The sequence below is a fragment of the Paramisgurnus dabryanus genome, chromosome 8 (genome assembly GCF_030506205.2).
Source record: "Paramisgurnus dabryanus chromosome 8, PD_genome_1.1, whole genome shotgun sequence".
Lineage (NCBI taxonomy): Eukaryota > Metazoa > Chordata > Actinopteri > Cypriniformes > Cobitidae > Paramisgurnus > Paramisgurnus dabryanus.
Window position 1 is genome coordinate 41,097,663 of NC_133344.1, and position 25,556 is coordinate 41,123,218.

At 42.2% G+C, this 25,556-nt stretch overlaps 1 protein-coding gene across 1 annotated transcript; it reads right to left on the minus strand.

Moving 5' to 3' along the window:
- Positions 1–2,560: 2,560 nt before the first annotated feature.
- Positions 2,561–9,988, minus strand: LOC135770310 (uncharacterized). The gene is made up of 5 exons (XM_073815581.1): positions 9,677–9,988; positions 5,484–9,514; positions 5,355–5,419; positions 5,051–5,188; positions 2,561–3,655 (listed from the first exon to the last, which is right to left on the minus strand). Exons 2-5 carry the CDS (start codon positions 9,469–9,471, stop codon positions 2,561–2,563), a joined length of 5,286 nt encoding a protein of 1,761 aa, XP_073671682.1. The 5' UTR covers positions 9,472–9,514; positions 9,677–9,988.
- Positions 9,989–25,556: the final 15,568 nt, after the last annotated feature.

Consider the following 25,556-nt stretch of genomic DNA (forward strand, 5'->3'; position numbering starts at 1 on the left):
CACGATGATGACAGCGCAGCAACGGTGAAGCAGGTTTTGTACATTACAAAGATCGATGCTGCTGTGGAACATTTGAAAAATAATTTAAATATAAAATGGGTAAGTGCGGTATTACAGATACAAAACCTTAAAAACTCATCAGGAACACTTTTTTTTCCATGCAAATGTTTTCTCTTAATTAAGCTGATAACTTGTCAATTATGAATTTGTCATTTCATTTTCAGCCTACTTTATGTCAAAATTTACGCAGTTGTTGTGCAAATGTATTAACGGCTCAACTGCCGTTTAGCGGATTCTGATAACAAAGCATCAATTCTGAATGGTGCCAGGCCTGGAGTAAGCACATTTAAAGCAAAGGTATATATGTATATATGCTTCAGCAAGTTTTGAATAAGGCACATTTGCTTTTATTGTGTTTATCTTACAAATTTCAGTGCCTGGTCCCTGTGCACTTTCATTGTATGGAATAATACCACTTATGACTTATGAATGATGACTTTTTTGCTTTTACTTTCATGGGCAAACTAAACAATCATTTGCAAAATGGCCAGAGTTTTGCATACGCATGTTTCACAATGACTGCCTCTTCGTTTTCTATTTGCAGAATACAGGCCTTCTTGTAAGCAATTTGATTAACTCAACTGTGACCTAACCCAGATAGCCTATTTTTGTTGTGAAATCAGCTTTTGTGCTGACACAAATGTTAACTCAGTAAATGAATGGCTAAGCTAATTATCCTCTCTAGATGCAACCCAGAGGTTACTGTCTATGCAAAACTAGAACAAAGTAGACAGCTAATTAACACTTTTCTTAATGTGAAGCCTGACCTGCTTCACGCTGTGTTGAAAATGTCTTTTATACAACACTTACTTGTTGATATTTGACATAACTTAATTGTCGTGTTTTAAGAAATAAATACAGAATATAAAACTACATTTACATAAGCCTTACATTAGGTATTTAAGTATTTAGCAGACCCTTTTGTCTAAAGTGACTTACAAAGATTAGAAAAAAATAAAGCAGTTTGTCATAGGGAGGCAATAAACAAAAGGTCATAATACCAATATACACACCAATATACACCAGCAAGGAGATATGAAGAGAAATAAGCGAGAACGTCTGGATGAAATGAGAAGATCACCTGGATGTCGTCAGCATAGCAGTGGTAGGAGAAACCATGTGCCTGTATGATAGGTCCTAAGGATGTTGAGTAGATGGAGAAATGGAGTGGACCAAGCACTGACCCCTGAGGGACCACAGTGACCATCTGGTGAGCTGTGGACAGTGTACCCTTCCACAACTAAACTAAACAAATAATGTTGGTTTTATAATAAACAACACAAGCAGTTGAGAATGTTACGTGTGACAAAATAAGACGCCAGAGAGTCGTTCATGCTTCTCAATCACCTGGTTCTCTTTACTAATCAAAAGGTGCAACCGGAAATACTTTTTACCATCACCATGACATACGTTATCTACAAACACTTCCGGTGGTCACAATACATAATTAAATCACATATCACAACATCCTTCTTTTTTTTTTTTTTTTTAAATTAACACATCACAATTTCATCAATATTTAACATTAATAAAATCACAACATTTCAAACAATCCAGTATCACTAATCAATCACCAATATGCAAATAACAAAACTACATTTCAGCAATAAGTCTTTGTGGCTTTGCAACAATTCTACCACTTCGAGTTTTGAATTGACCAGTACATGAACTTGCAGTCTCTTTATCATCCAACACAGCCCTTGTCTCATGGCAGTCATTAATTAAACTCTGATCCACTTCCTCAGTCTTTGCTTTGTATTCTCCTGTCTTGGACATTAGATATTTCCTATTCCTTCTATACAATTGTCCATCAGGTGTCTCCACAACATAAGACCTTGGTTGCTCAGCCAGAGTAGTAACTTGTGCTGGATTCCACACACCATTTTGCCATACTCTGACATTTTCTCCTACTGTTAGTTTTTGCAGCTGTTTTGTTCCAAAGTCAAACTTTTTCTTCTGCTTTTTCTGACGATTTTCCAATGACTCTTTCACTGAAGCTGTAACTGTTTTAGGATTAAGTAATACAGTTGGTGCTGGTAACCTAGTTCTCACTCTCCGACCCATTAGCAATTGTGCAGGGGAGACTCCTATGGTTTCCAAAGGTGTGTTTCTCAGATTTAACAATGAAATGTATGGATCTCTCTCATCTGCTTCAGTCTTTTTTAACATCCGTTTCACAGTTTGTACAGCCCTTTCAACCATTCCATTTGATTGAGCATGATAAGGGCTTGTTGTTTTATGCTGAAACTCCCATTCTTTAGAGAACATGCGAAACTCTTGTGAAGCAAATTGTGGTCCATTATCAGAAATTAATACCTCAGGAATCCCATACCTTGCAAACTGTGACTTCAGCAATTTGATGACAGTCAGACTTCTGGTATCATTCTTGAGCAAATCAACTTCAATAAACTTTGAGAAATAATCCACCATGATCAAATACTCTTTCTTATTATATGTGAATAAATCAACTCCAATCTTCTGCCAAGGCCTATCTGGCACACTATGAGGCTGTAGTGAAAAGAATACCATCAACAGCAGAAATTTCTTCTCTGTAATTCCAGTAATTTTGAATTTCTCTAGGGACTTTCTTCATTTTGCTTGGCCAACCATTCTGTACAACTCTCAACAACTTCATCAATGTGGCATCCTTTTCTGTTTCTCTCTGAAATTCTGTTAACTTCTTTTCAGACACAGACACATTTGTGAGCAGCATATGTACCTGAGCTTCTGTGATGTCCTCTTTCTCTGAAGTTTCAGTTTCTGCCAAACATGCTCTTGACAGAGCATCAGCGACATGCATTTCCTTTCCCGGACGGAACTTAACATTCAACTGATACTTTTGCAGTCTCATGAGTAGTCTTTGGATTCTAGCTGGTGCTCTGTTAAGTGGTTTCTTCATTATTATCTCAAGTGGCTTGTGATCTGTCTGAACTTCAATCTCTCGGCCATAAACAAATTGATGAAATCGTTCTACACCAAACACTATTGCAAGCATTTCTTTTTCAATTTGAGCATAGCGTTGTTCTGTCACAGTCAATGCACGAGAAGCATATGCTACAGGCTTATCCTCTTGAAGCAAGACTGCTCCTAGACCACTTTTAGAGGCATCTACAGAAACAATTACTGGTAGACTCACATCATAATAGCGGAGTACTGGAGTTTCTGTTAACATCAATTTTAACTTCTCAAATGCCTGTTGATGTTCATCTTTCCACTGCCACTCAACTTCATCTCTTAAAAGATCACGTAGAACAGTCGTATGCTGTGACAAATTTGGTACAAATTTTGCAAGAAATGTCACCATCCCAAGAAACCGAGACACATCTTTTTTACACTCTGGAACTGGCATTTTTCTTACTGCTTCTAGTTTAGCCATATCATGTTTCAGTCCATCCTTTGTTATAATATGACCTAGATACTTTATTTCATCCAGACAAATCTTGCATTTGTCCTTGTTTAGTCTGAAATTCTTGACACGTGCTCTTTCTAACACTTCTCTTAGCCTGTCGTCATGCTGCTCTTTTGTTTCAGCCCACACAAGGATGTCATCAATATACGTTTCAACTCCATCAATACCTTCAAATAACTGCTGTACCTTTTTGTGGAACACTTCTGAAGCTGAGTTAATTCCAAAAGGAAGACGAAGGAAACGATAACGTCCAAATGGTGTATTAAAAGTACAAAGACGAGAGCTAGCATCATCCAGTCTGCTTGTGTTGTGATATGTGATTTAATTATGTATTGTGACCACCGGAAGTGTTTGTAGATAACGTATGTCATGGTGATGGTAAAAAGTATTTCCGGTTGCACCTTTTGATTAGTAAAGAGAACCAGGTGATTGAGAAGCATGAACGACTCTCTGGCGTCTTATTTTGTCACACGTAACATGGTGTCAGAAGTGAAAGAGTAAAAGACGGATTTAAAATTCGCATTATGGATGGATTAAAACCTCCTGCAGGACTTGATTTGCGTCAAGGGAACCTATCAGAAAACTGGAGAAGATTTCGACAAAGGTTTGAATTATATTCAGTGGCAAGTGGCTATGCCACGAGAACTACAAAAGTGCAATCATCCCTTTTTCTTCATGTTGCGGGTGAAGATGCAGTTGAAGTTTATAATACTTTTACTTTTGAAAATGATGATGAGAGATATAACTTGGTGAAAATAATGGAGCAGTTTGAAACATACTGTAATCCAAAAAAGAACATTACATATGAGAGATACAAGTTTTTTACGTGTGTACAAGGAGAAATGTCGATCAGTCAATATGTAACAGAGCTGAGGAGAAAAGCTAAATCATGTGAGTTTGGAGAGTTGGAGGAATCTCTTATAAGAGACAGGCTTGTCTGTGGAATTAACTTAGACTCTTTAAGAGAGAGACTTTTAAGAGAAAGTGAAGCAACTCTTGAAAAGTGTGTGCAAATATGTATCGCGTCGGAAACGACGAAAGCACAGATGCAAAAAATGCATGAGGAGAAAAAAGCGCAACTCACTATGACTGAGAGCAGACACATTGATGCAGTGAAGCAAAAACAATCGAGTAAGAATGAGTGGAAAACAAAGGCCAAAACAGAGAAAGCAAGTTTTAAATGTAAAAGATGTGGAATAGTACAAACACTTCCGGTGGTCACAATACATAATTAAATCACATATCACAACAGAGAATACATATAGGCTAGTTTTACGTGTACATTTGTACATTCTCAAATAAAAGTATTTTTTTGATTTTTAAGTTTTGAATAGAGCCCGACCGATATGCATTTTTTGGGGCCGATGCCGATGCAGATATTAGGGAGTAAAAAAAGACCGATAACGATATATCGGCCGATATTCTTTATGTGTATATTATAGTACAGTACACATATACTACAGTATATTATACTACAGCAGGCTACTGTACATATAATACACTATATACTGTCACGGGGTGAAGAATCACTCGACAAGTAAATGCTGTGAACACAAAGCCCCGGAGGGTGGATTTATTTACATAAAGTGATAACAGAAAAGTGAGACGATCCGGTGAGTGCAGGCTGGTGCTCAAAGTGTCCTTCAATGCTGAATTCCAGTGAAAGTGGGTGTCCAAACGTGCTTCCAATCTGTGAGGCTGTCGGTCACTCGCTGCTTTCTGGGGGAATAAAGAGAACACAGTTAGTCCAGTATTTGTGTATGGCTCAAGACCAGAGTCTCCCTGTCTGCTCAGCTCATGCGGCTTAAATGCACCGTGGATGATTACAAGCAGCTGTGACCGATCAGCCGGTGATGAGGATCTGCAGGTGTTTTGCATTTGTTACCCGGGCGACGCTGATTCCTCCAAGGACGCTCGTCACATTCCCCCCCCCTAAGCGTCGTTCTGGTCCTGTGCAGAAATGGAGAGATTAGGGGTGAAATCCGGGGAGGGTGGGGAATGACCCCTGACAAACCTGCAAAAGCCGACCAGATCCGTGAGAGGCCGTCAGCGTTCGCATTGGCGGCCCCGGCCCGATGGCGCACCTCGAAGTGGAAGTCCTGGAGTGCTAGGAACCAGCGAGTCACCCTGGCGTTGGTGTCCTTGGCGCGAGCCATCCACTGTAGGGGTGCGTGGTCGGTGACCAGGGTGAACTTGCGGCCTAGGAGGTAGTACCGGAGCTCCAGGACTGCCCACTTGATGGCCAGGGCCTCCTTCTCCACGGCGGCGTACTTCCTCTCGGCCGGGGATAGTTTCCTGCTGATATAAATGACCGGATGCTCCTCACCTTCCTGAATTTGGGAGAGCACGGCTCCCAAACCTGTGTCGGAGGCATCCGTCTGCAGCAGGAAGGGGCAGCTAAAGTCCGGGGCGCGCAGCACAGGCGAGGAGGTGAGGGCTGCTTTGACCTGGGCGAAAGCCTCCTCTGTCGATGGGGTCCAGCATACTTTCTCCGGCTGCCCCTTCCTGGTCAGGTCTGTCAGGGGGGTGGCTAAAGAGGAGAAGTTGGGGATAAAACATCGATAATAACCCGCCAACCCCAAAAAGGCTCGTACCTGGGTCTTCGTCCGGGGTCTCGGGGCAGAGAGGATGGCCTCCACCTTCTTCTCTTGTGGCCGAATGAGGCCTCGGCCGACTTGGTAACCCAGGTACTTGGCCTCGGAGAGAGCTAGGTGGCATTTGCGGGGGTTGGCGGTGAGTCCAGCCCGCCGGAGTTCCGAGAGCACCCTCCGCAGACGGTCCAGATGTTCTTCCCATGCCTCCGAGTGGATTACGACGTCGTCCAGGTAGGCGGCTGCATACGCCTGGTGGGGTCGCAGGATGATGTCCATCATCCGCTGGAACGTCGCTGGGGCCCCATGTAGGCCGAAGGGAAGGGTCCGGTACTGCCAGTGGCCACTAGGGGTCGAGAAGGCAGTCTTCGGCTTAGCGGCATCCGAGAGTGGTACCTGCCAATACCCCTTTGTGAGGTCTAGGGTGCTGATGTACCGGGCCCTCCCAAGGCGATCCAGCAGCTCGTCGACGCGGGGCATGGGATAGCTGTCAAACTCGGAGACTTCGTTCAGGCGGCGGAAGTCATTACAGAAGCGGAGGGTGCCATCCGGCTTCGGGACCATCACAATCGGGCTGGACCAGGGACTCCGAGATGGTTCGATTACCCCCAAGTCAAGCATCTGTTTGATTTCCTCCTCTATAGCCTGCCGACGAGCTTCCGGGACACGGTAGGGCCGTTGCCTGACGATGACTCCTGGGGGCGTCCTGACGTCGTGCTGGAGTACGTTGGTCTGCCCGGGCTGGGAAGAGAACACATCCTGGAACTGACTGACCAGGTGCTGCAGCTCGGTCTTTTGGGCGGCTGAGAGTTCGGAGTTGATGTCGACGATGACGGGGTCGGTGAGACTCAGGGCTGCCACTTGGTCCCGGGTCCCCACCCACTTCTTCAGGAGGTTGATGTGATACAGTTGCTCCTTCCGTCTCCGTTCTGGCTGCCTCAGCCGGTATGTGACTGGTCCGACTTTCTCCACCACTGAATATGGCCCTTGCCAGGTAGCCAGGAACTTACAGGCAGAGTTGGGGACCAGGACCATGACGCGGTCTCCCGGCTGGAACTCCCGTGGCTGGGCCGCCCGGTTGTAGTGGCGTTGCTGCGATTTCTGGGCCTTGCTGAGATGTTCCCGGACTAACGGCATCACCCGATCGATCCGTTCCCTCATCTGGCGGACGTGCTCAATGACAGTACGATGAGGGGCAGGCTGTTGCTCCCAAGCTTCTTTGGCGATGTCCAGGAGCCCCCGTGGTTGACGACCAAACAGGAGCTCAAAGGGGGTAAAGCCAGTTGAGGCCTGGGGAACTTCACGGACCCCAAAAAGCACGTAGGGGATCATGAGGTCCCAATCCCGCTTATCCTCCGCCGCCACGCGTTTTAGCATTTGCTTGAGGGTCTGGTTAAATCTCTCGACGAGTCCATCCGTCTGGGGATGATAAACCGTGGTCCTCAACTGCTTTACCCGCAACAGCCTGCAGAGGTCCGCCATCAGCCGGGACATGAAAGGGGTTCCCTGGTCAGTCAGGATCTCCGAGGGGAGGCCAACTCGGCTGGACAGCAGAAACAGCTCCTGGGCGATGGACTTCGCGGTGGCCTTACGCAGGGGGACTGCCTCCGGGTACCGGGTGGCGTAGTCGACGATTACCAGGATGTGCTCGTGTCCGCGGGCAGACTTTGGCAACGGGCCTACTATGTCCATTCCAATCCGCTCGAAGGGCACCTCGATGATAGGTAGCGGGATGAGCGGGCTGGGGGGAGGGGTTCTGGGTGATGTAGCCTGGCAGGTCGGGCAGGCTTGGCAGAACCGCTTCACTTCGGCCTCCAGGCCCGGCCAGTGGAAGCGGTCACGGATGCGTTGGGTGGTGTTGGCTGCCCCGAGGTGACCTGCCATGGGATGGGAATGCGCCAGCTCTAGGACGGTTTCAGTCTTGGTCCGGGGTAACACCAGTAACCTCTTCTCCTCCCCCCTCCGCTGGGCAACACAGTACAGCAGGCCACTCTCAACGACAAAGTGTGGGAGAGGGTGAGGCCGCGGGAGGACATCCTTTCCCTCGACGACTCGCACTTGACCCCAACAGTGTTTGAGCCGATCGTCCTCCCGCTGTTCTTGGGCGAAAGAGCCCCCTCCAGCAGCCTGTTGGAAAACATCATAAAACAGATTAGCGTTTTGGGAGGGGGACTCACCTTCTCTCCCACTGTCGGAGGCGAGTAGAGCCGGTCGGCGGCGTGGTCCACGAGGGCGTCGGCGTCTTCGACGGTTCCCCTCTGGGCTGGCGGGCTGAGTAGCAGCGGTGAGTAGTTGGTCAAAACCGGGCCAATCTCTCCCAAGCAATACGGCCACCGGCAGGTCCTTCACCAGGCCAGCCTCCACCGGCCAGGTGCCTTGGGGTGATGAGATGGTGACTCTACGGGCTGGTACTTGGCGAGTGTCTCCGTGCACACAGGTCACGGGTAAGAAATTTTTCGGGCTGCTTCGTGAAGCGCACAGCCGCGCCTGGATGAGGGTGACCGCACTGCCTGAGTCCAGTAGGGCCCGGAAGCGTCTTCCTTCCACCGTCACGTCTGCTTCAGGGGCTCCCGATGGTACGTGCGGGTGGATGATGCAACCCGCCAGCCACGTTCGCGGGGAGGGTGGTGGTTCAGCGCTGGGCATGGGCTCATCTCGCGGCGGGGGAACCGTCGGCCTGCTGAGTGGTCGCGGGGTGCCTTCGAGCGGGCGTCGCTCCTGAACCACCCTCCGGGGAAACGGCGGCCGGTCCCCGGCCTCGCGGTGATGGACGGCATCCGCCAGCTCGATCGCCTCCACGAGTTCCAGGGTGTTCAGAGGGTTCCTCATCCCAACCGCCTGCCGATGAGCGCGGGGAAGAGCGCGGAGGAGGCGATCAACCACCACTCGTTCCGCTACCTGCGCTGCAGTAGGGTTCCCATCCAAGAGCCAGTGTTGAGCGATACGGCTGAGCTCAGCTGCCTGGGCACGGGCTGGCACATGGAGCTTGAACTGCCATTCATGGAACTGCTGGGCGGCGCAGATAGGCGAGAGGCCGAGTCTTGCGAGAATTTCCCGTTTAACTTCGACATAATTCTCAGCGATCGCCAGGGGAAGTGAGAAATAAGCCCGTTGGGCTTCTCCGGTGAGGAGGGGTGCCAGCGCGTGTGCCCAATCTTCCTGGGGCCACACCTCTCGTTGGGCGGTGCTCTCGAAGACCTGCAGGAAGGCTTCCACATCGTCATCGGCGGTCATCTTCGGTAGCAGGCGAGCGGCTTGGGCACGAGGATCAGGTAGCGGAACCCGGTGGGCCGCGGTGGCACGGGCGGTTGCAACCTCTTCCTCCGTCCTGCCCTGGCGAGTGGCGAGATGTTCCATTATTTGCTGCTGGCGGATGCTGACTTCCGCGAGGCGCTGTATCATTTCTTCCATCGCTGGGGGACGGGCGCGCCAACCTTTCTCCCTTTCCGGAACACTGTGGTACATAAACAAGAGCGAAAAAATTAGTGTTGGGGCGGTGAACTAGCCGGTGATTCTTCACAGAATGCCCGCATTCTCCACCAAATGTCACGGGGTGAAGAATCACTCGACAAGTAAATGCTGTGAACACAAAGCCCCGGAGGGTGGATTTATTTACATAAAGTGATAACAGAAAAGTGAGACGATCCGGTGAGTGCAGGCTGGTGCTCAAAGTGTCCTTCAATGCTGAATTCCAGTGAAAGTGGGTGTCCAAACGTGCTTCCAATCTGTGAGGCTGTCGGTCACTCGCTGCTTTCTGGGGGAATAAAGAGAACACAGTTAGTCCAGTATTTGTGTATGGCTCAAGACCAGAGTCTCCCTGTCTGCTCAGCTCATGCGGCTTAAATGCACCGTGGATGATTACAAGCAGCTGTGACCGATCAGCCGGTGATGAGGATCTGCAGGTGTTTTGCATTTGTTACCCGGGCGACGCTGATTCCTCCAAGGACGCTCGTCACAATACATTAACAGAATATACTATATATAAATACTTTTTTTGCAATGATCACTCACAAATGTGGTGATCAAACACTTAAAATGACGTGACAAAGATATGTAATATAGGCAGGTGTGTTTTACAAGTTAACAATAAACTTTATTATCCAAAATTATTCTAATATAAGTGCACAAAACAGTAAACTTGACTAATTATAAATAACTTTTAAACACATCAAAACAAAATACATATAACTTAAATGATTGTCAGTTTTGACGAGAATAATGTTATATTTGGCTTATTTTGAAAATGGAAACTTATAAAGTCATTGTTTTTTAGCTTTACAATAAGTTATGCACTTCACAAATTAATTAGAAATTTACCATTAAGACGACAATGCTTGACTTGCTGACAACATGATGTAGGCTTGTTTAATGTACTGCACAACGTTTTTATAACACGAACCCACAGTGTTCTGCCGGGACTTTAATCTTTTATAAAACTAACGCGTCTGCTCTCCGCCTCTTTTATTTAGCGAGGGTGTAAAGTTGCGCGAGCTTATTTAATCAATTGCTTTGAAATGAGCATGTTCAGTAACAGCACAAGCAGCTATACTCCCACAGACTGCGCGTCCTTTCTCCGCCTCGCGTCATTTCTTCCGCTTGCGTTTTAAACAACTCGCAAGTGGTCAAAAGAGACGGATTAAAAACACCAAATGTAAACCGGAATGTGTATTTCTCGCCCATTTATAATCCAATCGACCAAAGCGCGTCTTAATACCAGGTGTAAAATGTTGTGAAGAAACCGCGTGACTGCCACCACCTGAACTGAGAGACTGACTGAAGTGAAGGGGGGTTGGCTGGTGTCACTACAGTGAGTGACCTGGGTCACCATTAGCAACCAGTAGGGCGCACTCTGCTGGACAAACAAGTACTTACATCTTTCAAAAGCATTTAATCTCTTCTGTAAGGAACATTCATATCGGCTTCATATCTGCGGCTTATACGCCGATACAGATATATCTGTGACAGGCTCATATCGGCCGATAAAATCGGCAAAACGATAAATCGGTCGGGCTCTAGTTTTGAATTATATTTTTTGAATCATCCTTAGGTCATTGCTGCAAAAGACAAACAGTCAATTGACCTATTGCTAAGTCCCGCCCGAACGCGGATGAGCCAATGGCAGTTGAGTATCCGTTGCGCCAGGGGACCGGAACTCAGACAACTTCAGGTTTTTCAGAGAAGCATTTTAATATCCGAAGCTTACATTGATTTTATTGTTTTTATGCTGCCAAAATGGTAAAACAATGTGCCTGGGGTACTGATAACAGTAATCCCAGGTATCTTGGGAGGATGGGCAATAACATGTGGGATAGTTCATTCCATTTTCTAAACCCAAACAAAACAGAGCAAAATGTCACCTAATGTCCAGATCAACAAGGATGTATACATATGTACTAAGGTAAGTCTAAAGCCCTATTTGGACGGGATTAATTTTACAGGGGTAGATGGTGTAATGTAATTTTACCACAGAACTTCTGTAATATTGATGGTCAATTCGGACGGGATTAGAAATCTCAGTAAAACATTTAGAAGTGGGAGGGGTAACTCAATTACGCAGTGGGTCATCTCTTGTCATTGTTGTGTTGTCAATCCAATAAACAGACTTTAAGTTGTTCTTTTTGAGTCTTTATTCCGCACTCTCAACTACATACACACTCATGCTTTCTGTTCTCGTTCTGTTCTCCCGTTCTGTTCTCGCTCTCGCGATATCACTATACTACATCCCTCCCTTTGTTAATTTTAAAGAACTTAAATATCAACAATAACTAATTCTTTAAATATATCCAATATTATTTTACTCAAAACATCAATTTTACTTTTCTGTTTCAGTCTCAACCGACTAAACAATCAACAAGTAAACATACTTAAACATCTACATTATCATGTCCTTGAAACGAGCAGGTTTCTTAACAACTCTACCACTACGAGTGGTGATAGGCTTACTCGATGAGTCTGGTACTGTAACTGAAGAACTTTGAGATTCTTCTGTGTAATCAGGCTTGTCTTGAACTCTTTGATCACTTTGTTTTTCTGCTGGTTCTGGCACACTGACCTCCAGTTGAATGGGTACATGACGTATGTGCTTCACATTTCTCACAATCTTAGAACCATCCTCTGCATTGACCATTTCAAAGGAATTGTCTGATGTGTGCTTCAGCAGTACATAGCGAGTGGCTCTATATATAGAGTCCAGTTTACCATCTTCCATACTTGCCACATATACAATGTCTCCCAAATCAAAGTTGTGTTCTTTGGCTCGACTTGTCATGTCTGCGTACTGTTTCATTTTCTTTTTGTAGCTTTTATGATGACCTTCTATGTCTTTTGTTTCCTTTTTCTCATTGACAAGGCAAGGCAACTTTGTACGAACTTCTCGTCCAAACATAAGATAAGCTGGTGTCTCACCTGATGCTCTATGTGGGGTAGATCTATAGGCAAGAAGAATCTTGGAGAGATCATCTTTCCAATTCCTTCCCTCACTTTTAGCTGCTTTGAAGGCTTTCTTTAGATAGCGATGAAATCTTTCTATTTTACCATTACTTTTGGGGTAGTAAGGTGAAGCCTTGATGTGTTTTACTCCATTAGCTTTTAGAAATCCCTCGAAGACTTTTCCTACAAACTGCTTGCCGTTATCCGTAACTACCTCACAGGGATATCCAAATCGGGCAAAGATTTTTCCCATTTCCTTGGTAACAGTCTCAGAAGTTATGTCATTGATAACTACTGCTTCAGGGTATGATGTGTAGTAGTCTATCACAGTAAGTATATAGACATTCTGAATGGGACCCACCAAATCAACTCCTAGTTTGGTCCAAGGTCTTGGTGGAAGCTCTAACGGTTGCAGAGGTTGATCTTCATGTAAGGGTTGATTCAGAACACACGCATTACAATTCCTGATCATACTTTCTACATCCATGTCCATATTAGGCCAGTAGAATTTGCTTCTCAAGAACTGCTTTGTGCGAATTACACCTTGATGTGTCTCATGAGCTATTTTCAATGCTCGTTGTATCAGTGCTGAAGGCAGAACTATTCTGTGTCCCCGCAGCAAAAGACCATCATGTGTTGATAATTCATCTGAACATCTTTTGTATGTCTGTAGGCTTTCAGGGAGTGTAACAGGCCATTGTCCTGTCTCCACTATGGAAATCAATTGTGTCAAGGTAGCATCTGCCAATGTAGCACTTTTAAGTTCCTCCAGAGTTAAGGCTTGAACATCCATCATATTTACAGTAAGCACTCTGTCCATATACATGTCCACATAGCCATTTTCTTCAGTATCGGGTAAAGGAAGTCTTGAAAGAGAGTCTGCGACATTGTCTTTACCAGCAATGTGTTCGATCTTATAGTCATATGGACACAGTCTCAGTCCAAGTCTTTGTATTCTTGGAGGTAAAAGCTTAGATTTTTCTGGATTAAACATATAAATAAGAGGCCGGTGATCTGTTTGCAGAGTAAACCTGCCTCCCCACAAATATGCTCTGAAGTGTTCTACTGCCCATACACACCCAAGGGCTTCTCGCTCTATCTGAGAGTAACGTCGTTCTGTAGGCGTCAGAGAGCGACTTGCATATGCCACTGGCTTTTTAGTTCCATCTTCCTGTGTCTGAAGCAAAACTGCTCCAAGTCCGACTGGACTTGCATCACTGATTACAAATGTCGGAGCATTTATGTGAAAATATGCTAGACACGGCTCACTAGTCAGTACCTTTTTCAGTCCTTTGAATGCATTCTCTGCCTCAGATGACCATTGCCACTCTTGTCCTTGTCTGGTTAGTTTTCTGAGAGGCTCTGACAGATTTGCATAATTGGGTACAAACTTCATCAAAAATCCACAAGTGCCTAGAAACGAACGTAACTGTGCAACATTTTCTGGTCTGGGAGCTTTAGAGATCGCTTCAACTTTTCGTGAATCTGGTTTTATCCCGTCCTTTGAGACAACATGTCCTAATATCTCAATCTGCTTGAGTCCAAAGGAACATTTTTCTTTGTTTAAGGTCAGTCCTTTTTCTTTAAATCTTTGAAAAACTCTTCTCAGTCTTTGTTCCAGTTCTGTTTCATTTTCAGCGAACACGACCACGTCGTCCATGTAGCACACCACACCTGGCATCCCACATAACATAGAATCCATGGCTTTCTGATACGCTTCGGGAGCACTAGATAATCCAAATGGGACCTTTTTAAAACGATAGCACCCTCTGTGTGTGATAAATGTGGTCATTGGTCTAGATTCAGGTGCTAGATCAACTTGCCAAAAACCTTTACGGGCGTCCAGTTTTGCAAACACTTTCGCTCCCTGCATTGCTTGTAATATACTGTCTATTGTGGGTACTGGATGTCTCTCTCTTACCACTGCTTTGTTCACTTCTCTTAGATCCACACAAAGTCTTACTTCTTTAGTGTCCTTTTTCGGAATGATTAGAATGTTGGATACCCACTCAGATCCTTCATGCACTTCCTCTATTATTCCATCTTCCAGCATTTTATCCAGTTCCTGATTTACAGCCTCCATCATTGGGTATGGTACTCGCCTTAAAGCTTGAGTTACAGGTGTGACTTTCTCATTCACTGATATTTTATGGCAGTAATCTTTGATTTGTCCTAGTCCTTTGAACAAAAACTGATATTCAGCCTCCAGTCTTGAAAATCTTTCAGATGAATTTTCAATTGCACTGACCTTATCTGCTGAATTCAAAATCTTTAAGTCGAAGCAAGACTGTCTTCCCAACAGCGGCTCTACATTTCCTTTAATTACAAAGATGTCATCTTTTGTGTAATTATCCTTCCATTCGAACTGAGCTTCAAAAAATCCCATACAATGAAGGGGGTTTGTCTGTGCATAAGCATAGAATTTTCTCTTTGTTTGTTTCAGTTCAACTCTTTGTGCAAACAATTTGTGATACAGTTCTTCTCCAATGAAATTTCTTCCACTGCCAGTATCTATGACCATCTTTAGTTTCTGTCCATTAACCCTTATGGTCTCTTTTCCTTCTGGATCTATTGAATACACAAAATCATCAGAATCAGAATTGTCCTCTACTGCTCTCACTGGTTTATCTTTGCGATGTGACTTGTCTTTCTCCTTATATTTGTCACCTTTATGCTCTTGTGAGTTGTTTTTCTTTCTGCAAACACGTGCATAATGACCAGTCTTTTTACAATACAGGCAAGTTGCTGATTTTGCCCCACAGTCATCTGCTTTGTGTGTTGTTAGTCCGCACCTGTAACACTTGATGTCGCTGTTACTCTTTTCATGTTGTCCTCTGCCGGTATTTTGCGGTTTCATTTTAGTGTTGGCCGCTTTTGCACCTTTTGTGTAATAAACATTACTGTCTTTCTCTTTGACATTATTTTCTGAAAGCACTTTAGACTCTGCTTGGGCCGATTCAAAGATTCTAGCAACAGTCAATGCTCTTTCCAATGTTAGCCCTTCTTCTTGTAGCAGTTTGTCTCTCAATCGTCTGTGTGCACATTTCTCTACAAGTTGGTCTCGTATCATATCACATTCTAAAGCGCCGAACTCGCAGGATTTGGCCAGTTCCCTTAACGTATTGACAAATGCGTCAATCGTTTCCTCTTGTAGTTGAGATCTCAATCTGAATTTGTGTCTCTCCAGCACAACATTTTTTCTTGGAGTAAAGTAAGCATCCAATGCGGCTACAGTTTCTGTGTATGACTCTTTAGGATCTGGGAGGTTCGCGAAAATTCTCTGCACCGGAGCACCAATGCAATGTAAGAAAGTAGCGCGTCTTACCGCGTCTGCAGCGTTGATAGTTCCGCTGGCCAACTCGAAGAAACTGTATGAGTCTTTCCAAGTTTTGTATTCAGCATACAAATCCGAAACTCCAAGATTCAATGGAATAGGTGGCGATAGCTGTGCCTGTGCAACATGCTTCGGCGGTGTGTGCAGTTCAGGATGCCCATCCATGTCACACGCGTCTGTGTTTTCTCCGATAGAAAAGTCGTTTCCTTCAACGGTTGAACATTAATCCAACTCGTTCTTTAAAAGATCATCCTCGTCGCCATTTATGTTGTGTTGTCAATCCAATAAACAGACTTTAAGTTGTTCTTTTTGAGTCTTTATTCCGCACTCTCAACTACATACACACTCATGCTTTCTGTTCTCATTCTGTTCTCCCGTTCTGTTCTCGCTCTCGCGATATCACTATACTACAGTCATCATATGCACATTACCTTGCTTCCTGACATCACATCTGCAAACAACATGACAGACGAGGAAAACTCGAAACACTGTGTTTAATTTCAGTTTGGGGAGAACGTCAGTTTCAGAAACAGTTCTGTGCCTTTGATAAGTAAATTTGACTTTAAAAAAAAAAGTTTTTGTCCTGTTATTCAGGAACTCACTTGCCACTATCTTGTTTTTCCGCCTAGAACGCAAGTAAATGCTTCTTTCAGCGCTTTTATATTTAAAAGAAACCCACAAATTAAAAGGAAATGACACAATTTATGTGTATATTTACAGCTGGTCTATTCGCACTGGATTAGTATTACCTGAGGTAATTTCTATGGACCTTTTTACAGAAGGTAAAAGTCACGGTAATCTTTACAACTTTAAAACAGTCTCTGATAAGTTAGATAGATAGCTTGTGCTTGTCAGGATCCTGCCAGATCCTTGTTTGTATTTAGATCTAGTCATCATGGCAGGGTTCTGACAGTACAATGTTTTATTTGGGAGATGCATGGTTTTAGTATTGATTTATTCTGACCATGCATTTCCCGGGTCTCGTCACTTTTTCCCCGATCCCTTACTTGTGATTTTTCCAGGTGTATGTAATTTATTTTCTCCCTATTTAAGAGTCCTTGTGTTTGTCGTCCAGTGTGAGTTCATCAGTGTTACTTTGTTGTCAAGAAGTCTACCAGTAAGTTTAGCAGTGTTTATCTCGTGTTCCTGTTTAGTGTTTTGTTTAAATGATAGTGTTTAGTGTAATCACTGTCAAACGAACCGGGCTTTGGGGCGCAGTTTGATTTGGATAGTGCACCCTAAAAATCAGGGCTGCGTTCTCCGATAACGTTGTTTCTTAGCGCGCTACGAAGACTCTTAAGTTAAACCTTAACTGCAGGTATACCTTTCCTACGTGTGTTCTCCGAACTATACCTTAGGATGTTGCTTAAGGTAAACCTTCTTAAGTTCGACCTTAGTGGGTGCTGTCCATGGTGGAGGTGCTGAATAAGTTGATATCGATCGCTCGACAATCAATTATTCACTTCATGTAATAGGTTTCGCTGCGTTGTGAGATAGCGGTGTTCTTTATTAAAGAAACATTTTAGAAATAGTTCAAGTAAAATTTATTAGGAATATCTGGTAAAAAATATTTCAAATTGCAAACAACTAAATTCAACCTTCTATATTTTATATCAAACCCGTGCAAAACCCGCATCTTTATTTCCAAACGTATCATGTTCCAATTCATCCGCTATGCCTTGAAAGTATAATTTATATTAGGGGTTCCCAATAAGTGCGTTGCACAGGGGAATAAGGTGGGTCGTGCAAGTACTTGGCTGTGCATTACACTTAAAATATAAAGTACAAACTGCTGTTGTTCATTAGTTCACGCGTTTATTGTGCTTGATGCGCAAGCAGCGTGGTTACAATGCGGATAGAGCTTAATGGACGCATTTCTGGAGCCTGTCTGTCTAAATATAACATATACAATATTATATAATAGCCTATATAAATATATAGTATGATTGCTGTAGATTTTAGCTTTGATTAGTTTTAATGTGGAAATTTTGTTGACCTCAGGAGACTATACAAGCATTAATCAAGTGCGCAGTTTATTTTGAATGTTTATAAAGAATATGGCATGCAGTTGCCTCAAAGTTATAAAACATTAAAAAACTTCGATGCAAAGTCGAATTAACATTAATAATCATAATAAGTTTTTTTATTTTTTACCCGATTTATTTATGCAGCTAAAATACTAAGATTTAACGGATATGAAATGCACAAATGAAATAGGATTCGCTGTATAGCTGCCAGTATCACCAACTCCATCACCCAAAATATATATTTTAAATAGTTTCTTAATCCTGTAGATTTAGTTCGCAGCTGATGTCCCTTTGGAAAACATAATTAAAAATCTAACAACCATCAATGTTATGATGTCTAATAATGTAAATGTTTTATTCTTTAAATATAAAAATATTTGCCTAATTAAACACGGAGTGTATTGCAACTTTTTTTTTACAAATATTTAGTTATACTGCAATGTAAGCTTTTATGAAAATGATGGCTCCTAGCGGAGTGAAGTGGGATAAGGTATAGCTAAGAATGCTCCAGACCAACCTTCCGAACGTATGACTTACAGAAGGTATACGTAACTAAGAACGTTTCGGCAAACACGTATTAGCGATAAGGTACAGCTTAAGGTACAACTTAAGAACGAAGTAGCGTTAAGCTAGTTTCGGAGAACGCAGCCCTGTTCTGTTTCAAAGCAAGGTTGGGTAAAATATGGACGAACCCAACTAGAAAGGTCTAACTTAATGGAATAGTGCACCCCAAAATGAAATTTGCCTGCCTATATTTTATTCACCCTCAAGCCATTCTAGCTGTATATTACTTTCTTTCAGTGGCATCAAACTAAATGGCAAGTGGAGACTTGCAAATGATACACTTTTCCAACAGTGTGATATAGTTTTTAAATCACCTATTCACAGCTTCTATTATGAGTCCATTACCTGTAAATGTGTGTCCTGTTAATTTACAGAATACACAATGGGGTAAGAGTCTAAAACACAAAGCCATAGCCATTAGATTGAAAGTGGTGTGTCAACATCAATTATTAAAACATTATTTATAAATATTCAGAATAATGTCTGAGAAGGTCTTTAATTTTTTAGCACATATAAGGAGGTATGCAAAGGTGTTTATGACCAAGTATTCAGTGAATGGTGAAGATTAATGTGATACTCTTTGTGGTTCATTCAGTTAGAGTTGGGAAGGTCTATGCACAAGAGGTTTCTGGAGACAAGGGTCAATGTCCTAAAGGAGAGTCTGATCAATCACAGTCGTGATGTGCTAGACATCAAATCAGTTACAGGTTTACTACAGCATTGAAAGAAGAATTAATGGCTGCAGAGATGGAAGACAGTAGGCAGCAGGTGCAGCTTTCCCAAGCTACCATCAGATCTCCATCATGTCTGATGCTATTTTTAAAGGGGGAGCTAAATAAATACAGGATCATAGCTGCTGAAGATATATGTGATCTAGCTCGCCACCATTCTTTTAAGCCACACCAAAACAGAAAGCTATGGCTGAATCCGAAATCGCATACTTACTGAGTAGGTACTGAATTTCACTGAGTACCTACTTAATGGTCGCTAAGACAGTACGTACGTTTGCGTTAGTATGGACAGCATCTGCCATGTTGACTTTATCATGTGACCTATAACGTGGTAGACATCATGCGGAACCACAAGAATCGACAGGAGGACAACATCACAATACCGCGAGAGCGACTCGAAATCAGACTTCTCCGTATGATTTCTGGAATTGCTCTCATGGTACTTTGATGTCATCCACCTGTTGGTTCTTGCAGCAGTGCATGAACTCGAACAAATCTAACAGGCATGAAAACGTATGTGTTTGCATGAGGGTCCGGTGCACTAACACTTGATTGCATCAGTAACTTAACAACTCTACAACGGTCTCTGTCAGTGTTACAAATATTATATTACACATAATTTTTTAGTGGACAAAAATAAATAAAACAAGCAGATTGTAATTCAATATCTATTGTCAGATGACAAGTGATTATATACACTTTAGTGAAACAATCATGCTCTTTTATTTACTTAAAACAACAGGGGGAAAAAGAATGATTAAAACCATCACAATAAATGAAAACGTATAGAAGTGAATGAAACAAAACTTAATTCAAATGTATTTTTCTAACATCACATATTTACTGTCATCTCAACACAGCTGTGATTATTCTACAGCAGGGGTCACCAAACTAAGGCCCGCGGGCCGACTCAGGCCCGCCACCCCCCTTTGACCGGCCCCCCAGCCCTTCTGCACCCCACTACTTGAACCGGCCCTATGAGCAGGGCTCGAACTGCGACCGAAATTTAATCTGTGCGACCTTAAAATATATTTGGGAGCATTTTTGCGACTGCCTATTTTGTTGTGGTGTGACTTGATTTAGATTGTGTATGCTGTGTGCTGTTCCAGGTTCAGTGTTCTCTCAAACATTACATAACCAATCAAATTTCACCATTATGTTCTTGCGTTTAATGAAGACCGCAGATTGGCTAATATGAATGTCAATCATTCCTTGTTGCTGTGCTATGTTGTCGTTGGTGCGTAAAGCGCGAAAATGTGAAAGACAAACCGCGTCCGCGAACATGAAGAGAACAAGCCGACTACAGCCAATGTTACTACTGTATTAACCCTCTGGGGTCTAAGGGGTTTTTAGGGCCCTGGGGAAGTTTTGACATGCACTGACATTTGTGCTTTTTTCAGTTGCTTGAAAACATATTAATGGCAAAAGTCTCATAACACTGTGTTCATCACAAACTGGGCTACAATATCATATAATCAACATGTATGTACATGTTTGTATTTTTGAGAGAAAAATGTTTATGAGTGGTTTTTGAAAAAGCAAAATTTTTAAGTCACTGATATAACTCCACAAAACTCATTCTAAACATGTTTTCCCAAGACTTTCCAAACAGGATCTAGTAGTCTAGAGTTTATTCTTCAAAATGATGTGAAAATCATATGGCCTACTCAATCACATAAAGCAAGATATTGATTTACAATTTCTAAGACACTTTTGCTTGGGAAAGGCTGTATGCATGGAGGCGGGAAAGCTCCTGAATAATCAGTGATTGACAGCTGAGAGACAAAAGAGTTGAATAATGAGCCACTAATGAGCCTTGTGGGGATGTTCAACAGGAATGTAACCCTCAGTAAAACCATGATAAGGTTTACTTTTCAATACAATGTAAACACACACACACACACACACACACACACACACACACACACACACACACACACACACACACACACACACACACTATATATATATATATATATATATATATATATATATATATATATATATTTCTATTGAAATATTTTCTATTAATATCACAATTATAAGTTACCTTTTAAAAACCATAGTAGCCTAATCATGGTAAAGGTACTGTTTGGCCATCATAAAGTGAACACAGGGTTTGTGTTTGGTTGGCCAGCGAGAGGTTTACTTTTGTGCAGTAAAAAGCTCAAAAGAACAACTGCCTATCGTTGTCTGGACTCCTATTTGTGTTTTTGTAATCATTATAGTAGAAACACAACCAGGGACACGCGTGATAAACTTATCAATGTTTGTTTACAGCAGCCGCCATTACCTCACGTGTTGATCATGAAAGCAGTGAATGTGTGCACATGCGAGTGATCCTGTGTTTAATAAACTTGCTGTGCGGAGATATGCGCTTAGACGCAACTAAATAAGGATTGTACTGTTTGCAATCGCGTATTTTATAAGAATACCAAAAAGCGCGTCGAGTTTCCTGACTCGCGTGTTTGTGTATGTGCGTTCCCGTCGCCTCAGCTGTTTGACGGAAGACAAAGAAAACACTCGCGTCTGGAGATACTGACACACATCCGCAAGTAAATAAGGATTTATATGTCGGACATCGATCCCGTCACACTGACGAAGCACACACACTCGCGTCTGTCTGGAGATTTAGGCGCGAGTAAACAAGTATGTGATGTGTGTAATCGCATCTTTTATAATGATACCACAAAGCGCTTCAAATATGAGGCATTGTGTGTTTGTGTGTGCGTTTGGACGTCGATCGAGTCACACTCGCGTCTGGAGATAACTTTAGTTACAGTCACGAGTAAACAAGTAGATGTCATGTTTCCAGCACTCGGATTAAAACTCAACACAGCAGTGAATGGCTGCAGAGACGGAATGTCCATTGACTGTCAATATGCAGAGACGGAATGTCCATTGACTGTGGGGTTGACTAATGAATATGGATGATCTCTGCTCTTTTCTTCAATGGAGCGGGGCGTGGCTCATTCATTGGCTCATATATAGCAACAGAAGAAAGACGGTACATCTCTCTCTTCTAATACAGTTAACAACGAATTACAATATTTGTTTTCGATTTCACTTACATCTTCCAAAAGCAGACATTCCAAGCATTATGAAGACATTTATCTTTTGTTTATATGACAAATATTCGTTAAGTTACAGTTAATTATTCTGACGTGTTTCTGAAAGGACTTCACTGAGGGAGAGAGAACAAAACGCGCATCATGTTTATTTTCTTAATTTTGCGAAAAGCACAACATTCTGTTTTTATTGGGAGTGGACAGAAAAAAACTAGACAATTTAACGTTTTAAATGATGTATAAATCATATCTGTATGTCAAAAATCAGCAGAGTTATCTAAGTCTCTTTGGGGAGTGATCGAAAAATAAAGAGTTTGCGGCGCCCGCGCCGCAGCCGACCCCAGAGTGTTAATTCATAACGTCAGGATTTAAATGCAGCTTCACCACTGGAAAATAAGGCTTAACGTTAAACCTTTCGGAGAGAGTGGCTTAAAGATTACGAGTGGCTCTGCTATGAAAATGGCTCGATGTTACTGTGTTTACTGTAAATACTGTGAAACGAAGGTTGCAGGTAAAACGGCGTTGGTGGCAGAATCCACACATTTTAAGCGGCAGATCTTGCTTAAACATGGCAAAAGTGTCGTGACAAATGTGTTCATTATTGATGGAGACACCGACCTGTCTATCAAATAGTGTTTGATAGTGTATTTGCGCATCCTGCTTGAGGGACATCCGACAAACATCCTTGTATTCCATGTTGAGGTGGAACACAAAAATGCTGATGGTATGTTTTTAAAACATTCCCTATTTAACTGTTAGTAGTAATAGCATCCTGGTAATGCAGTTATAAATACCAATATATATTAGCCTTCTATATTAAGGTCACTTTTGTAATGTCACAATTAATCAGTGTTTTACGTGTGTTTGCTAGATTTTCTATTGTAATCATAATTATGTTACCTGTATTGTTAAATTATTTATAGCTGCTATACTATTTAAACAGGATTTGGGTATTATTTTAGGAATCTGTGCAGCAAAAAAGGACCAAATTTCAAATCCTGACCAAAGGATGTGTAAAACCCAGTTGTGGTGTTTAATTTTTAATAAAATATATCTATTAACTTATACATCGTAGTTTTGGTGCTTCATAATTTTTGGATGGGCCATACAATTCTATGTTATATAGCTGACCCGGCCCCCATCACAGTCAGGTACGATAATGTGGCCCCCAGAGAAAAAAGTTTGGTGACCCCTGTTCTACAGCTTTATTTTCATGAATCAGCTAAGCACTTTGTGGTATATCCTGGGTCTGTGCGTGAAGTCAGGGTGCTGAGGAACATCCCTGTGTGTGTATCAAAACCACCCGATTGGCTCAGTAGGGCATCCAGGGGTTTCTTGCCTACTGATTTTATGAATACTGAGAATTCGGACAAACTACTCGGTTCACGTACTGTTTCCCCTACTACATTTTCAGTAAGAAGCAGGTTTTGGACGATACTTAAGTACACATGCCTCTGAATCTCGCGAGAAATAGTCCAAAATCAAGGTAATTGTCGCCTACCCTTTTACAAATACTGAGGTTTCGGACATACTATTCGTTCACCTACTGCTTTTTGCCTACTATATAGTATGACAGTATGCGGTTTCGGATTCAGTTTGTTGGATCAGACTGAATCGTAATGCTTCACCTTTTTTCTTATTAAGGTTTATTAGTAAGATCAAACATTGAAGTTACTGTACTGTATAAATTACATAGTTTTAAATGCATTCTTTCTTTCTTTTCTTTTTTCTTTTTATTTATAAAGGACAACACACATTAATCAACATTTCTGTAAATGTGCCAGTATTAGCCAGCTGGCTAATTTTCAACTGCAGTCCTTTGGCCAGATGTTTTTGGACCAGAAAACAACAAGAAGACAGCAAAACAATTAATACAGGTTAAAAACTATACATACAAGATACAACGAAACACATTTTAGCATATCTAAAAAAAAAAAACATCAGGAACGTTAGCAGCAAGTCAGCCTAAGAACAAATTTAAAAATGTATGATAATAATAATAAAACTAAAATAGATGATTAAAAATGTTCACATGTCTGACTATCCAAGAGCCAAGTCTTGAGACTTTTTCTGACATTAAGATACGTAGTACAATTTCTTAATTCATTGGGTAGAGTATTCCATGTCTTAGAGGCTCTAACCGAAAAGCATGATTGACTGAAAGAGCTGGACCTGTAAGGGGTTTCACAGTCCCCTCTCAGAACCGACCGAGTGGTTCTATTGTTAGAATTTTTTTGTATAATAAAAGAATTCAGTGGTGGAGGAGCTTTACCATGCAGTATCTTATAAATTAAGCAGATGTCATTGTATTTAATTAAATTTTCCCAACTAAGGATGTCATATTTATGAATTATTTTACAATAATGATATGTATTTTTTTTCTGTCTAGCACTTTCAGTGCCCGTTTATAAAGATAGAAAACAGGCTTCAGGGTTGTGTCTTTTGCATGCGTCCAGCTAGTCATACAAAAAAGTAGATGAGGAATAATCATTGAATCCAAATATAATTTTGCTGCTGAGGTTGTAAGGCAGTGTCTTATATACCTAAAATTTGCAATATTATATTTAGTTATTCGAGTTACCTTTTCCACTTGTTTTTTGAAAGATAAGTTGGAATCTAGGATGATGCCAAGATATTTAAAATAAGAAACAACTTGAATACTCTCACCAGACACATAAACTTTATGCTCACAGTCTGAGATGGATTTTGTCTTTGAAAAAAACATACAAACAGTTTTCTTCACATTAAGACACAGGTGAGAGTTTTCAAGCCATGTAGTTATATTTTCCATTGTTGAGTCAAGTTTAAGAGTTGCTTCTTTTTTGTTTTTTGCATGGACATATATTACAGTATCATCTGCAAACATCAGAACTTCACACCCAGTACAAATTGATGGTAAATCATTTACATTTAGGCTAAACAAAAGTGGTCCTAAAATTGAGCCCTGAGGCACGCCCATCTCATTGATCAGAAAGGGTGATGTTTCATTACCCACTCTCACACACTGAGCCCTATCAGCAAGATAAGACTTCATCCAGTTTAGCACGTCTATTGAAAAATTAAAATAGGCCAACCTGGAGATGAGTATTTGATGATTCACCGTTTCAAAAGCCTTTTTAAAATCCAGGAATATAGCCCCAACAACACCTCCTTTATCTAGTTTAACTTTGATGTTCTCCAGAAGGAAGCAGTTTGCCGTCTCAGTTGAATGATTTACTCTACACATTGTCTTAATCAAAATGATACTGAATCATTCTCTGTAAAAAAAAAAGGTTCCCACGTGACTGTAGTGACGCGGCTGCCCTGTTCCTCAGACATGTTTGCTTAGTTTAATTTATTTTTT

Bases quoted from the DNA above. Each gene is read 5' to 3' on its own strand.
- LOC135770310 (XM_073815581.1), bottom strand. From the start codon at position 9,471: ATGGAAGAAATGATACAGCGCCTCGCGGAAGTCAGCATCCGCCAGCAG. The intron at 5,420-5,483 runs GTTTGTCAGGGG...ATTTCTGCACAG, and splicing joins GATCTGGTCGGCTTTTGCAG to GACCAGAACGACGCTTAGGG. The intron at 3,656-5,050 runs GTAAATAAATCC...TTCCACAAAAAG, and splicing joins CTTTTCTGTTATCACTTTAT to GTACAGCAGTTATTTGAAGG.